Source organism: Lissotriton helveticus, chromosome 3_1 (assembly GCF_964261635.1).
Source record: "Lissotriton helveticus chromosome 3_1, aLisHel1.1, whole genome shotgun sequence".
Taxonomy (NCBI): Eukaryota; Metazoa; Chordata; class Amphibia; order Caudata; family Salamandridae; genus Lissotriton; species Lissotriton helveticus.
The window spans coordinates 1,141,240,917-1,141,255,519 of NC_136061.1; the positions used below are offsets into that span (position 1 = coordinate 1,141,240,917).

At 40.8% G+C, this 14,603-nt stretch overlaps 1 protein-coding gene across 4 annotated transcripts in view; it reads left to right on the forward strand.

Moving 5' to 3' along the window:
- NMI (N-myc and STAT interactor) overlaps window positions 1-14,603 on the forward strand; it is a 201,199-nt gene that overhangs the window by 30,608 nt on the left and 155,988 nt on the right. Inside the window, exons 2-4 of one of the 4 annotated variants that reach the window (XM_078681751.1) lie at window positions 9,641-9,703; window positions 11,842-11,918; window positions 12,010-12,168. In XM_078681751.1, coding sequence (XP_078537877.1) covers window positions 11,868-11,918; window positions 12,010-12,168 — 210 coding nt within the window. In that variant the 5' untranslated portion in view covers window positions 9,641-9,703; window positions 11,842-11,867. Of the gene's footprint in view, window positions 1-9,605; window positions 9,704-11,841; window positions 11,919-12,009; window positions 12,169-14,603 lie in introns of all 4 variants that reach the window. The other 3 variants (XM_078681752.1, XM_078681753.1, XM_078681754.1) reach the window with 3 other exon arrangements.

Here is a 14,603-nt window from a genome sequence, read left to right on the forward strand (position 1 = left end):
CCTATCTGACCTCAGCGGTGGGTGTTATAAGCAAAGAGATCGCTAATGCAGAGAAAGAGCTGGGATTAAGCCCCCCTTTAATGTCAACTGCGACTGCGACTAAAGGGGCTGCGATGACTGTTTAGCCTACCCCAGGGAAAAACTTGGAAATTGTCCCAGTGTTAATTAACCCTACTGATGATATCGAAGTACAGAATACCATAGTGGAGTTGGCTGCTGTGGGGTCTGTGGATGCCCAGTCTCCGCCTGAAGATTGCCCTGGTCTAAATGTACAACAGAACCTAGGAAAATGAAGCACTAAGAAATGCTCAAGGAAGACAAAACATGTAACTGACTTACCCAGCACTAGTGACTCTTTCATACTAAAAAAACTGAGTGACTTGGTAGAGGCTCTGTTTAGCTCACGTTTAGAGCCTGTTCTGGTTGGAATTGCTAAAGACATTGTGGACACTCTTAACACATGTGTGGCAGGACTTCTAAAGAGATGCAATCTTATTGATTCCTTTGTTAAAGATAATAGAGGGCAGCAGGGCCTATCTACACAAGTCCAGCAAGTTCATACAGCTAATGCAGGGCGTAAGGAGAGTTATTCCCTCAATGCTAGGCCAACCCCAACGCAGGTTCAAGCTATCCCGAGACAAAATAAGTGGCCTGAATGGGATTACCAAACAACATGATTCTGGTATTCTTTCCTCTTGTGTCGTCCCTGTAGCTGGCAGCAAAGTCGAACAAAAGAATCTGACAAGGAGTCCTAACAATAATTCATTAAAGCCCTGTGAGATTAAGCTGCATCTCCCCCCGTAGCAGCCCCTTTGGTGGCCGTACACATAGGAGTACCCCCACTTGAAGATAACTGTATAGAGTCTACAGAGGAGCTTTTAAGACATTCTAGAAATTGGTGCAGGGAGTACTCCAGCGGGGACACAGATATTTCCACAAGAATCATCATGGCTATAAGGGTAGGTTGGGTCGGACACCGCCCTAAGTGTATGGAAGGGGACTGTATTATCGTAAATTTTAACAAACGTGATGTAGCAGATAGACGGTTCTGGGATGCATCTGATCTTATGGATACCGGGATTAGACCAATGTCTTTGGGCTTCTTCTATCCTCCCCTAGACGTACAGATAAATGCACATCCTACATTCCCATCTCCACTAGCATGGAGGAGGAAGCCAACTCCATGGACTGCCCAAAGTTCTCTTTCTTCCCAAATGGTGGGTCAGCCACGTCAGAGCTCTAATGGCATAGAAGTGGTTCCACGAATGCAGCCAAGATCCCAAAACTTACAGGTCATGGATATAGCCCTGTCTAATCATTTTTCTCCTTTATCTCCATTGGAGGAGAATGACTGACTAGAAGAAACAACTCAGTCTACTGAGATGCGAGCCATTGAACAGAACCAAGTTACCTCCTGTAAGATTTTAAGTTGGAATATTGCAGGAATATAGTCAAAGAAAGATGATGAGAACTGGGTGGCTTTTTTAAAACTGCGTGATATAATAGCCATACAGGAAACATGGGACATAACAAATAATTGTTTCATAGACGGGTATAGTCAATTTGGCATACCGGCAGTCCCAGGGTTGGCTGGTAGGGCAAAGAGAGGTTTAGTTCTCCTTTTCTCACTTAACTTGAATGGCACTTTGAAGCAGCTGGAGTCAGGATCTTGAGCTGTCTGTGTCCAAAATACCAAAAACGTTGTTTATTATTTTCTATAATTCAGGGGAGAGTGATTTTATTAATCAACACTTAGTTTCCCTGGAGGATTTTTTGTTGGAATATAGATCCAAACAAAACACTATAATCGATGTTATTCTAATGGGTGATTTTAATATACATCCCTGTAGCTTGAACTGTAATACAGAAGATCAGCAAGGCCCCCCCCCCTGTTCTGTGACCCCACATTTTGAACACACGAAACAAGGGGAGGTCCTGGAGAATTTCCTGGCTATTATGAACTTTTTTGAATCAGGATGTGATGACGGAGGGCCGAGGGCCCCCACATTTAAAGGGAAAGACACAGGTACTGTTATTGATTATATTTTTTGTCATCTTTTGCTTTAGCTAGGGTTTTGTCATATAAAGTAGTAGTGTCTGTTTTTAGTGATCATAATCCTGTGATTTTAGAGGTGGACTCAGGGATCGTTTTGGGTTTCAAGGAAAGCGCGACCTTGGGAGTTAGTCACTTGACCACAAAAGAGCAATGGAGGAGGCTCAAATGGTCAAAGTTGGTCCCGGAATCCTTCTTACAAGAACTGCTGCCCAAGGTTGAAATTGAAGTAGCCATATGCCTGGATAATTCTGCACCAAGGTTGGAGATATTGGATGCTTATGTTGCCATATGTAGCCAGATAACAAATGATCTGAAGGTTAAAACTAAATCTAGAACTTGTCATGGCGAAAAATGGTTTGACAGTAGCTGTTCCCGGGCTCATTCTTCCCTGCTTCAAGCTCTGAAAGTAAGACCAAGAAACAGGGAACAGATTGCAAGTTTAAGAAAATTGTATGAACAGGCTATCTTACATCGTAAACAACAGATTAAAGATGAAGCTTGGAATAAACTTTTATCAGATGAAGTCCTGAGGGAAAGCAAAATATTCTGGTCAACTGTTAACCATCATTTTTTTTTCTGGATCAGATAATACTCCTCTGGAATGTAATATTCCGGATGAAGAGTGGCTAGCACATTTTAGGACTATATATGGCTATCAGGGTCAGGAGACTCCCTTAGTTGACATATCCCTCATGCAGTCAGTCTCCCCATTAGTTTTGAGGTGCATGAAGTAGAGAGAGCAATCTTAGAGATGTCAAAGAACAAAGCGCCTGGCCCTGATGGGGTGCCGGCAGATCTCTATAAGAGTGTTCCTAAATTCTGGGCTAAGATTCTGACAAATGTGTTTAACGTGTCAGGATCAAATGGGTTTCCCATATCATGGGCTACCCATATCATGGGCTACATCAACCATTATTCCGGTTTTTAACGTGTCAGGAACGTGTTTTGAACGTGTCAGGATCAAATGGGTTTCTGTATCATGGGCCACATCAACCATTATTCCGGTTTTTAAAAAGGGACAGAGAGGGGACCCCTCTTGCTATAGACCAATCTCTCTGATAGACTCTGCAGTTAAAATCTTGGGCAGAGTAATCCTGCACAAACTTACGGATTGGTTGGATGGCAGAGGGGTCCTCTCAAACCTTCAATATGGTTTTAGACCAAAGAGAAGTACTCTTGATCAGTGCCTGAACCTACAGCTTTTAATAAGCAAATGCACAATTGCCAAGGAGGGGTCCCTTTACATGGGTTTTATGGACCTCTCCACAGCCTTTGACCTGGTGAACAGATCAAAGCTGTGGCAAATTTTATTGGATTTGGGTATTGATCCGTCTTAGGTTAATTTTTTAGCCGACCTACATTGTGGTCTTTTACCATCAGTTAGGGTCACACAGGAGGGTAGATGCACCAGTCACTTTAGTTCAAAGAGGGGGGTCAGGCAAGAGTGTATCTTGGCCCCCCTTCTCTTTACACTATACATAAATGCACTGGAGATATCTTTAGGTGAGGCTTCCTTGAACGTCCCTCGTATAGGAGATACTGTAATTCCGGTTCTCCTATACGCTGACGATGCGGTCTTACTGGCCCATACTGGGGTAGGATTGCAAAAGCTCTTGGACTCCTTTGGTAATTTTATGACGTCATTGGACCTGAAAATAAATATAAAAAAGTCTCCTGTCATGATTGTAGGGGAGAAAAGTAGAAAACAGAAAACGAAATCCTTCTTTTGCTGTGGTGCTAAGGTTAAGCGGGTCCCCGTTTTTACATATTTATGGGTCCTCTTTGACGAAAGAGATACGTGGGGCCCCCAGCAGAAGTACAAAAGTAATGCGGTAGCTAGATCTACCTCGGCTTTTATGGGTTTCGCAAAACGCTTGGGGGCTAGACCAATGGAGGCAATTATAAAAGTTTATAAATCCAAATTCTTAGCAATTGCTAAATATGGCTCCGCAATTTGGGGCTACACACCGCAAGATAGGATTCAGGTGGCGGAAAATACATTTTTAAGATCTCTTTTATCTGTGCCACAGTCTACGCCGACTTTTTCGATTCACACTGAACTGGGGCTGGGGTAAGTCACAGACCTATTGTAAATTGCCCCTTTAAAGGCTAAAGACTTGGCTTAACCAGGAAATCTAGCTGAATCACCTGATCCTAGATGACTGTTTAGCCTTGGATAAAGCCTGTAAGATTCCTTGGCTGGTCTACATTAAAACAATGTTTACAAGATTAGGGCGCTCAGAGCTTTATTCTTCCCCGGACTGTATCAAGTGAGAAGACGTGGGTTGGACTAAAATTAATTTTTTAAATATGTTAGTATTGGAAAGGGAGGAGCAGGAACTGAAAAAACCCCTTGTGAAAGCTAATTATGTATTAGTTACCTCTCCTACACTTGAGCCTTATCTAAAATTAATAACCAGACCCTTTCATCGGCATCTCCTGATCAGATTTCGTTTTAATTTAATCCACTTAACATTGGGTTTTTCCCCAACATGGGGTAAACCAGAAAACTCGAACCCATGTAAATGTGATAACTTTTCTGCACAAGACATTTTACATTTTATTATGTTCTGCGAGCATTACTCAGATATTCGAAAAAAATTCTTGTTGCCTATTTTGAGGGAGGCGGGGATTATGCAGGTTAGGCCAGCCCTCATTTATTTGCAGATGCTAAGTAGTGCCCGTGATATATTTCATGTTGCAAGCTTTTTAGTGGCTGCTGTGCGGATCAAGACTAAGAGTTTATGTGCCCCGAACATTCTTGTCTGATTTTATTTTTATAAAATGAGTTTTTATGTGTAATTTTTTTATCTGCTCCCTCGTACTTGACGAATGTATAGGATTTTAAAGTTTTGATGTACATTGTTTATTGTAGATTTGACATGAAATGTTTTTACCTGTGTCTTTTTATGATTTTAAATAATCGAATAAAAGTGTTTTGACTGACTGACACTCGAGTAATTTATAGAAAGACTGTTTTACAGGTGGAGGGAAACAGAAGACAGATCATAGATAAGTCTGAGACTTATCAAGAGAGCATGTACTCTGGGGACAGGGATCTATTATGCTTATAGTAGGGTGATTAGGAGCTAGTTGGAGCAGCGGCAAAGAATGTTGCAGCATTCGAAGACCAATAGGATAAATTGAAACAAGGGCCAAGTATGGAAGCATCAGTGACCTTGTGAGGAAAAGAGGTTAGTCACCAGAGGTGGGTTGGAAGGACGTGAGCCTAGAGCTCTGGAAGGAAGCATCCTTTAGGCAAAGTATGGTGAACTCCCAGATTGCTGTATATGGCAAAGTGGCGGTTCTAAATGATATAAGTCAGTCAGCAAATATCCATGTCGTAAAGTTTCCCCCTCTGAGTGCTGAAGCAGACATACCTGCAGTAATATCACCTTTTTCCACTGATCATTTGATGCCCAGTGCATACTCTGCAATATCTGGTGAAGAAGGCCTTTCAGTTGCCATCTTGAGGGTCAAAGTTTTGAGGGATCCACTCCACTGGTAATGTCAGACCCAGAACTGCAAGAGTAGTAATGTGGCTAGGGCCCACGTCCTGGAACCCCTACTGTAATTGCCTTTCTATGGAATTATATTGTAATCTGTTGGATGATTTACATAGCCTTAAGTTAAATAGTGTATTCACGATGTGGGTATGGACACCACAATTATATTTCCAATAAATTGATAGACAGTAGATACATTTTCCATCCCATTGTTCAAGATAACTCACACCAACTTATTTCTTTCCAGTTTGCATGAATGCATTGTACAGCCAGCACGTTTCTCCATAAATAACGTGAAGACTCAGGGTTTCGCAAGGCAGAAAATATATTAAACTCTAGTGTTTTTAGAAGAAAAATTGTTTTCTGTGAAGCTTAGTTCGTAGTTTATTGTCATGTATGTAGATTGTTAGATCGAATCAATTCTCTTCCACTTTTGAAGTTTGTATTGCGAGTTGGAAGTTGAAATAATTAATATTTATGAGAATAATATTTTGAATAAGTCCTAGGTCTCCTTTCCATAATAGTAGGTAGTATGTGATCATTACATTTTCCCCAGTATTTCATATGGGATGTGCGTTCTATGAAGGTTTTTCACCATATCTAGTGCCTTTCTGCCTGTTCAAATAGGATACAGGCATGGCAAATGTGCCTCCCATCATTGCCCTGAATTGTTGGATATAGATGTAATTATTCGAAGATGAAAACATTGTTATTCAGACCAAAAACAAGCATTTCTAATATAGTTTGTTGACTATCAAGAAGTGTGCGGGTTCAGTTGTCAGTGCTCTTGTGATTATTTCCAAGCCATCCTTATTATGGATTGAAATAAATAAGCCTCAATGTCAATGGTAGCTAAATAGGGATTCTCTTGCCATAATATATTGTCTAATCTATTCATAACATCCTTGGTGGTATTTCGGATCTGATGGTAAGTCTGGAATGAGCAGAGGTTGTGAATCTGTATCCTAACATACAGCATGTAAAAGCTTTCCCTTTTAGGATGGTAAAAAAAATAGATCAATTTATTTCTTCCACTGTTCGAAGGATTGTAGAAAAACATTTTCAAGAAGGGTTTGAGGTATTTTGAAAGTGGGTTAAAGTCAAACTTTTTATAACCAGAGTCATCTGCAAGTTGACTGTACACCTCAGTAAGGTCATGTGGGTGTTAGCTAACTATGTAGCTCGCTTTATCTGCTTCTTTTTAAATTAGTGTGGGATTGTTTTACAATGTCCATATCACTTTTTGAGCATGATAGTTTTGAGGGAAGAATCCGCCTTTTGTGTATTTCCTAAACTGTACTAAGTTTCGAAATTTGCATCTTGAGGGTGTGATGTATGTATATATGTACAGAAATGTTGCCGTGTGAAGTTGATAATTATGAGTGATTGGAAGCATTCTGTTATGCTTTGATTAGCTGCCCTTTTGTTTACTACAATAAAGAAAATTAAAACCTTATTGTTATTTAACTTAATATTTTAGTTTGTGTTACTTTATTTCAATGTAGGGTTAGAATGGAGTTAGAATGGCAGCAGCAAACATGTCACAGCCCCACGTTTTTGTCGGTAGCATCCTCAATCAACTGATCAGTCCTTATCAGTCAAACAGAGCCCTTAGATCAACCAGTGTGCACCAGCTCTGCATCCCTAGGATGAAAAGGCCAGATGTAGGGGGCCTTCTTGCCCCAAGCTCTGGAACGCCTTGCCTCTCACTCTCAGATTAAATAAGAACCTTTGCGGCTTTAGAAAACAGAAAACCTACGTATTTGATTATCCGAGCGCAACCTACCCAGCACTGGGTAGGTTACCATGCTCAATAAATCTCCCTGAATTGAATTGTGTTTTACGAGGAACTTCATGTGTAGACCTGTAGGAAGAGGGGACGCTGTACTGGATGGCATAGGATGAATAAAGTGCAGCTAAAAGGAGGAAATGATGAGGTAGAAGAAGATAAAAAAAATGTTTTGCAGGTGAAAAGTGTGAAATAAAACTGGATGGGATATGCATCAGTATTGGGAGAGTCAGGAGCTCTGTAGACGCTCGCAGGAGGTAAGGGGTTTGAGAGAGAATTTGGTATGATATGGGTCAACCTGTAGAAGCATATGTTAACCCAGGAAAATATTGCGTAAACAACCTTGATATAGTAAGCAGCATATGCATGAAGGTGACGCTTAAGGGAGGAAAACGGTGAGGGCGGTGTACGATGCCAAGAAATGTGATGGCTTGTTCAGCCAGTTACATCAGACAAACCAGGGGATTATACTGAACCTGAATACCTAGGAGCATGTAATGTTGATGTCAAGGCCTATCATCAAGGGATGCTGGAAGAAGCTGCTGCGTTTCACCAAGAAATTAAGTATGACCAAATCGAAAGTCAGATATGCTTATTGGTGGCTCAAGATGAACTCCATGGTGGAGAAATTTGTGCACGAATGCCATCAGTGTGCTGCTAGTGTCAAACCTCATTTGTGCGTTTGTCGCTAGTTTAAGTGCCACTGATTCCTTGGAGTAAAATGGCTAAGGATATGATACCCTTCAACATGTTACCTGCTAGTGAATGGCATCTTTTAGAGCTGGTGCATTCCTATTCTAAATAAGTGCTTGTGAAAGTTGTTGGGACGGTCAGAAAAGCAATAGTCATTGACTTCATGAAGGGGCAGTTTACGAGGGAGGGCATTCCCCACGCTATTATCAGTGAAAATAAAGTACACTTATTTCTGAAGACATCTGAAATATTAAAGAGGATAGCTGTCAAACATCATAGAAGAGTATTGTATACTGCTCACCTATGATTCCTGGTTTGTGTACTCACCATGTTTTCTCACATCACCTAAAATGAGAATGAGACAAAAAGAAATGTTTAGGTGAAGTAAATAAAGATGAGTGGAGAAAAAAAGCCACATAAACAGCACATCACACCAATAACCGTAAGTAAAAAGATGAAGCACTGTCCATGGCCAAAATGCAGTGGTGAACACTTGACTAGCCAAAGGGAGATTATGGCACAAGAAATCGCTTAATCTTGAAATGACTCTATTTGAGGCAGGCAACATATTTTTGTTATAAATCTAGAAACGTTCCAGTATTTTGCAAAATGTCCTGTCAATTGGATGAGTGTAAACAACATTTTAGATAGTGACCGTGAAGGCAATAATAATGGAGATATGATGGGCCCCTAAGGGACTTCACAGTGCGGGGTATGAGGAGCCAATGTAAAAAGTGGTAGGTGTACCACACTATGTTTGAGGTAAGAAACAATCCTTTACAGAACATTTTCACATATTCCAAACGAGACTCTTTGTAAAAGCTTGTGGAAGTTGACATTCTGATATGCCTCTGCTAGGTCGAAAAGCAACAGAGTGAACACTCCAATCTTGTTCACTGTGAGTTTTATGTCATCCCAAATGGATATGATGACTTACTGTACCTCTGCCTAGTCTGGAGGTACATTATTTGTTTGATTTTAAGTAATTTTGTATTGTAAATTCTGAAAGTTGAGTAAGCATTGCTCTTTCAAATGTACCTAATTACAAGGCTTGTTTAGCTACGTCCTTTACTCAGGCTGCGTGAAGGTATCTTTAAAGTTTTTGGGAGTTGCCTGATCCAAAGATGATCCTAATGTTCTGCTTGTGATGACCATGTAGTGATGTTTTTCTGAATGGGTATCCAGAGTATTTAGTTGTGAAATATTGCTTATGTCTCATTCTATGGTGCTTGGGTAATGTGTTTGGGCTATGTTGTCTATATTATTCTTTACGGTCATTTGTATCTTTCTAATTATTAAGACCAATTCCATGAGGATTTTGTCTTAGAATTCTTCCAATTGTGTTTTTATGTGTTTTGGCACGCTACTTTGCAGAGTTCTGCTAGAATGTTGTCAAGTTCCATTGAAGGGCATTTAACTTCAGTAATGTGTGTGGAGCAGTGTTGTCTTTTGTGGTACTGTTCTTTTCCATCTCTTGAGTTTCTCCACTTCCATTGTAGTATGCTGACTTTTGTTTTCATTCTTTTGATGTTGGCATTTAACCCTGAGCTGTTTTTTGTAGCTAACCCTGGATCTGTTACTGTTTGTTTTGTCCAGTGCAGTGTGGATCCCGCTTATGAGCATTGTGATTGCATATTTGTTGGAGCTCTTTCAAGAGCGGTAAGTATTTGGAGGGCTATTTTTTCCATTGTCTCTATGAGCATTTATCGCTGGTTCTTGTCTGTTTCTTAATAATGTTATAGGAGATAGGTATGTTGATCGTGAAGCTTATGATGTTGTTGTGGTCACTTCAGCATACTGGCAAATTGCCTGTCACTGTGACCTGTTCCAGAGGGAGCGGGGGGGAAGCAGAGTGTGGTGGGGGTTGGGGTAACATGTCATCTAGGATGTGTTTAGTAGAGTGAGCTGGGCCAGGACAATTTCTTTAGAGGTTGAAGGGCTCTCTAGGTTGGTTGGGACACCTATGTTCAGATCTCCTAGAATGCATAGGCCTGCGTGGTACAGATGGTTCTTGGTCACTGTATCAAATAAGATATCTTTAAAGTTTGCATTGCAGGGTGATAGTCTTTATATTAAGAGAAAGAGACAAGTGAGAGTTAAAGTAGCGTGACTTCTTGTCAGCACGGATACACAGTTGTCCATTGTTAGGTTTTCAATGTGTGATATTTTTAGTGTTTTTCTATTGATGAAAGCCAGACTTTTTCCCGTTTTACCAATACGATTTTTGTTAATTCCGTATTTAGATGAGCTGGCTTCATTGCATGTGGGTGCAGACCAAATATACTGAAGTGGGTTTTGTTCATGGATCTTGCATTGAAGTGAAAGCCTTTCAGATTTTGTTTCTCTTTCATCTTGATGTGTTGGTGCTTTGATGGGAAGGTGTGGTCTATAAAGGGAGCGGGAACATAGAGCATATTGGTGTTAGTCTGCTTGTAGCTTGGAATAGCGGAATGGTTATTAGATTAGATAATTTTGAGGTTTGACAGGTGGGGACCTGGGATTTTTGCGGAAGGTAGGGTAGTTATAACTGCTGGGACGTTGGGCGGTTTCAATGGGGTGTGGAAGGTTATTGGGGAACAATGCGATAAAAACCATGATAAAAAAAATGTGTTTGTGTCATAGATATTATTAGTATGGCATATATGTGTGTTTGTGTGTGAATAGTATGCATTTAGAAGTGTGCTCTGGTTGTCGCCTTGACACAGTAGATGGCATTCCTAATCCTGCTGTTGCTATAATGCATTTGATTTGGGGACTGTATTACAAAATAGTGAATTAAGATAATACTAGTCAATCTAATGTCTAAAATTGGGGTAAAAACTGTGTGCGGGTTGAATGGAGTGTAGGTAGAGTATGCTACAAGTGTGGAATAGAAATGTAGCGGTAAAATAGAGTGGTAAAGTTTCGTACCTGGCCTTAAATTTGGAATACCGGAACAGGTAGGCCACATAACATTCTAAAAAGGATACATCCATTGATGGGGGAAAGGCTAACATGGAAACCGCTAATGTCAACAGAAACACGCAATCACACATAAATCCTGGAGAAATTTTCCATCACTGCCTCCTGTCACCCTGCACCACTTTGTCTTCAGGGCCCTTGTGGTGCACCCCTTCACGGCAAATGCCACAATGCCGCCTACTCCACTCCACTGAGGGTGTATGGAGGTAGACCATGTAGTTTCCTGTGATGATCAGCAGCAAAGGCAACTACAAGGGCTGCCACCTCAGTAAAGTTCCTCGTCCTCTTGAGTGGAGTGGACTGCATTCTGATGGCTAAAGCTGTAGTACAACGCCCTGAAACTGAGACACATGGCCCAAAGGCAAGAGGTTAGAGCCTTGGGTGTGTGCTGGTTTTAAGTCTTTGCTGGAACAATTTAAGTCAGATTAGTGCTGTTTGCTTATATGTTTCCATTCTGAGTTTTCCATCGTGGAAGCAACAATCTGCCTCTCCTGCTGAGATCTCAGCTTATAGATGTGCTCAGTAATCTGGTTGTACAATTACTAGTAGTAACTTTAGCATTGTAATTTATGTTGTTAGTGCCATACTTAAGAGGGCGGGGTCTACTATTACTTGTTGGAGACTTGCAACCGAAATTGGTGAATACTATGAAGTCTGAAATCTCTGCACATAGATTTTGATGTGAATTGGGCCCTAACCTTTGCTGCAATCAATACCATGTTTTGGAGGTTGATGCCTAGTACCTTTTGTAGTAGTTTACAGAATGGAGGGGGTTCCAATACTTGGAGTTGGGTTTCTTCAAATCTGTGTATGTAACGCATGTATTTACACTTTAGGTCGAGCTGTGCTGAGTATTGGAAATATGGGCGTGGAGGAGCTACAACAACTGCAAGAAGAATTAAAACACTGGCGGGTGATCTACATTTGTTTCTCTTCAATAAAATATACCAATTAAGATTTATTTTACACACTAATTTAGGTTTTTTACTTTTTCATGCTCCAAGAATGAAGTAAAGGATGCTGAGAATGAGAAAGACATACTCCTTATACAGAAACTAGATGCAGATAATTCGAAAAAATTGGCACAGGATCTGGTGACAAAACTTATGGAAGAGGAAAAGAAGATTAGTGATAAAATAGCTAACAGAAAAGCAGAATATGAGGTAATAAGAACGTTCAAATGCTATGTTACTTTTCTTTTTTTCCGATCAGAATAATTAATATTTACATGTATGTTAATTGACTTAATTTCCTTAGAAGAGAAAAATGTGATCCCAAGCTTGCTATTCCCCCACGCTGATGCACAGAAGGCTTTTCAATCTCTTATTCTGTGCCAGTGGACATTAATGGAGATGAAAATGACAGAAAGGGAGTTTTTAATTGATGTGGCTCTATTCTCTCCTGTTGGTTGTTTAGTTTTTTTTACTACTTATTTGTAGGTTAGTAGTGGGCTTGGATATTTTTTGGCTTTGAGTAAATTATTTTCATTCGTTTTTTCCCTTGAAGTTTTTGCCTAGATGTGGCTTTTCCTCTCCAAGCTACCTTAAAATGTAAGTGACATTGTCTAGTACGGTGTGCACCATAACTCCAAATGTTGCATCCAGTTGGCCTACACAAAAGGTAATGTTATTGATCACTGGATTAGTTTTGGCTATTTATTGTGGTGGTTCTAATACTAAAATAATTCATCATGAAAACCTTGTGGATAATTCAGTGCCTCAATCAGCCTTTGTAGAGTGCATCACCTTGACTGCTCCAAGATGATGTCTCAAATATTCCAATCTTTTGGTATAATTGGAAAAATTGTGGTCTTTGTCGCTGCAGTGGTTTTGACGGAAGCCTAGTGTTGGGATTTGAGTTGCATATACAGTCTGCCTTGGATATGTGTATCTCGTCTGAAGGAACACTGGTAGAGGAGATTTACTTACCAAAACTGTGGTGTCATTTTAAGGCGAGAGACAAAAAGAGATGAGTCCAGTACACCTGTTAGACCAGTCATTCTTGTGTTGATTGGTGTTCCTCCAAACTTTTTGCTTTTTACTTCCTTTTTGTTCTGGATGTAAATGTTGGCCTTGGGACTCTGAGCACTTTGCACTGCTCACCAGTGCTAACATGCATGTGGTTCTTCCTTAAACATGTGTGTAATTGGTGTATAAATGATTGGTATATTTAATTAATCTGTAAGTCCCTTTTAAAGTGGTATACCATACACCCATGGCCTGGAAGTTAAACGCTACTAGTGGGCTTGCAGTACTGATTGTGCCACCCACAGAAGTAGCCTTTCAAATGTGTCCCAGGCCTGCCTCTGCAGTGCCTGTGTGTGCAGTTTACTGCCACTTCCATTTGACATTTAAAACTACTTACCCAGTCTTAAACTCCCCTTGTCTTACACATAACCCATCTCTAAGGTAGGGCTTAAGCAGGCCTAAGGGCAGGATGCTGTGTAAATAAAAGGTAGGACATGTTCTTTTATGTTTTGCATGTCCTGGTAGCGACAAACAGCTAAATTCGTTTTTCACTACTGTGTGGCCTACCCCTCTCATAGGTTAACATTGGGAATTCCTTAATACACTTTTAAGTCCTTACTGCTGAAGTTGGATTTAAAATTACTGTTTTAGAAATGACACTTTTAAAATGTGGATATTTCTCTGCTCTGTGTGCCTTGCAGCCTGCCTCCAATACACGTCTGGGGTTGGTGACAGCTACACTTTGTGCATTCCCTCTAGATAGCCACAACCACAGGAAGGATAGGTGTGTCTGAATACCAATCTACATACATCTTTATTCTGATGGATCTGCCTGGGCAGGATGAAAGGGAAGGGCTAACACTTCACTGAATAGGTAGAGTCCTGTCCCCACACAAAGTGCTGATATACCCCCATGGGTAGCCTGGCAGACAGGGCTGGATTGAAAGGATACTTTTGCACTCCAAAGACCACTCTTTGAAGTCACCCTCAGTTCTAAGGCACTTTTGGGTATAAATACTGTATCTCTGACCTCTAAAATCAGACCGTACTGGACTTGTAACTGAAGCTTTGCCAGAAGAACCGCTATACTGCTTAAAGGAATCACCTGGACTGCTGATCTTAAAGGCCTCTTTAGATAATCCTGACTGCTCAGTGCCAAGCTACCAGAGGGTGAGCATGGGCTATCTTTTAGTGTTTACTTACCTTACTCTGACTAGAGCGGTGGTTCCTTCCTTGCATAGGTGCATACCTCAGCCAACCAGGAATCCCATTACTAACATTGGGGATCATTGGTGAGGATAGGACCTGTGTTTGTGCAATACCCCACAGGAACTTATTGTTCACAACATCTATATACTAAGACCATTTCAATTTTTTCAGTACTCCCTGATTGGCCTTTTGAGTTTTTTCTCCTAAATGATGTATCGCTCTGGAGAGGCAGCACCCACACCTGTCGGAAATGACTTTAAGCTGGCCAAGTTAGTGGTCTACACTGTACCTCAGCTGAAAGATTTCTGCAAGGATTTTCAAGTTACTACAAGATGCTTCACCAGGAACGTGGAGTTGCAGAAAGCATGGGCAGAGACCCAGGTTGCAGGGGATGACACCCCAAAGGAGGAGCATGAAATTCT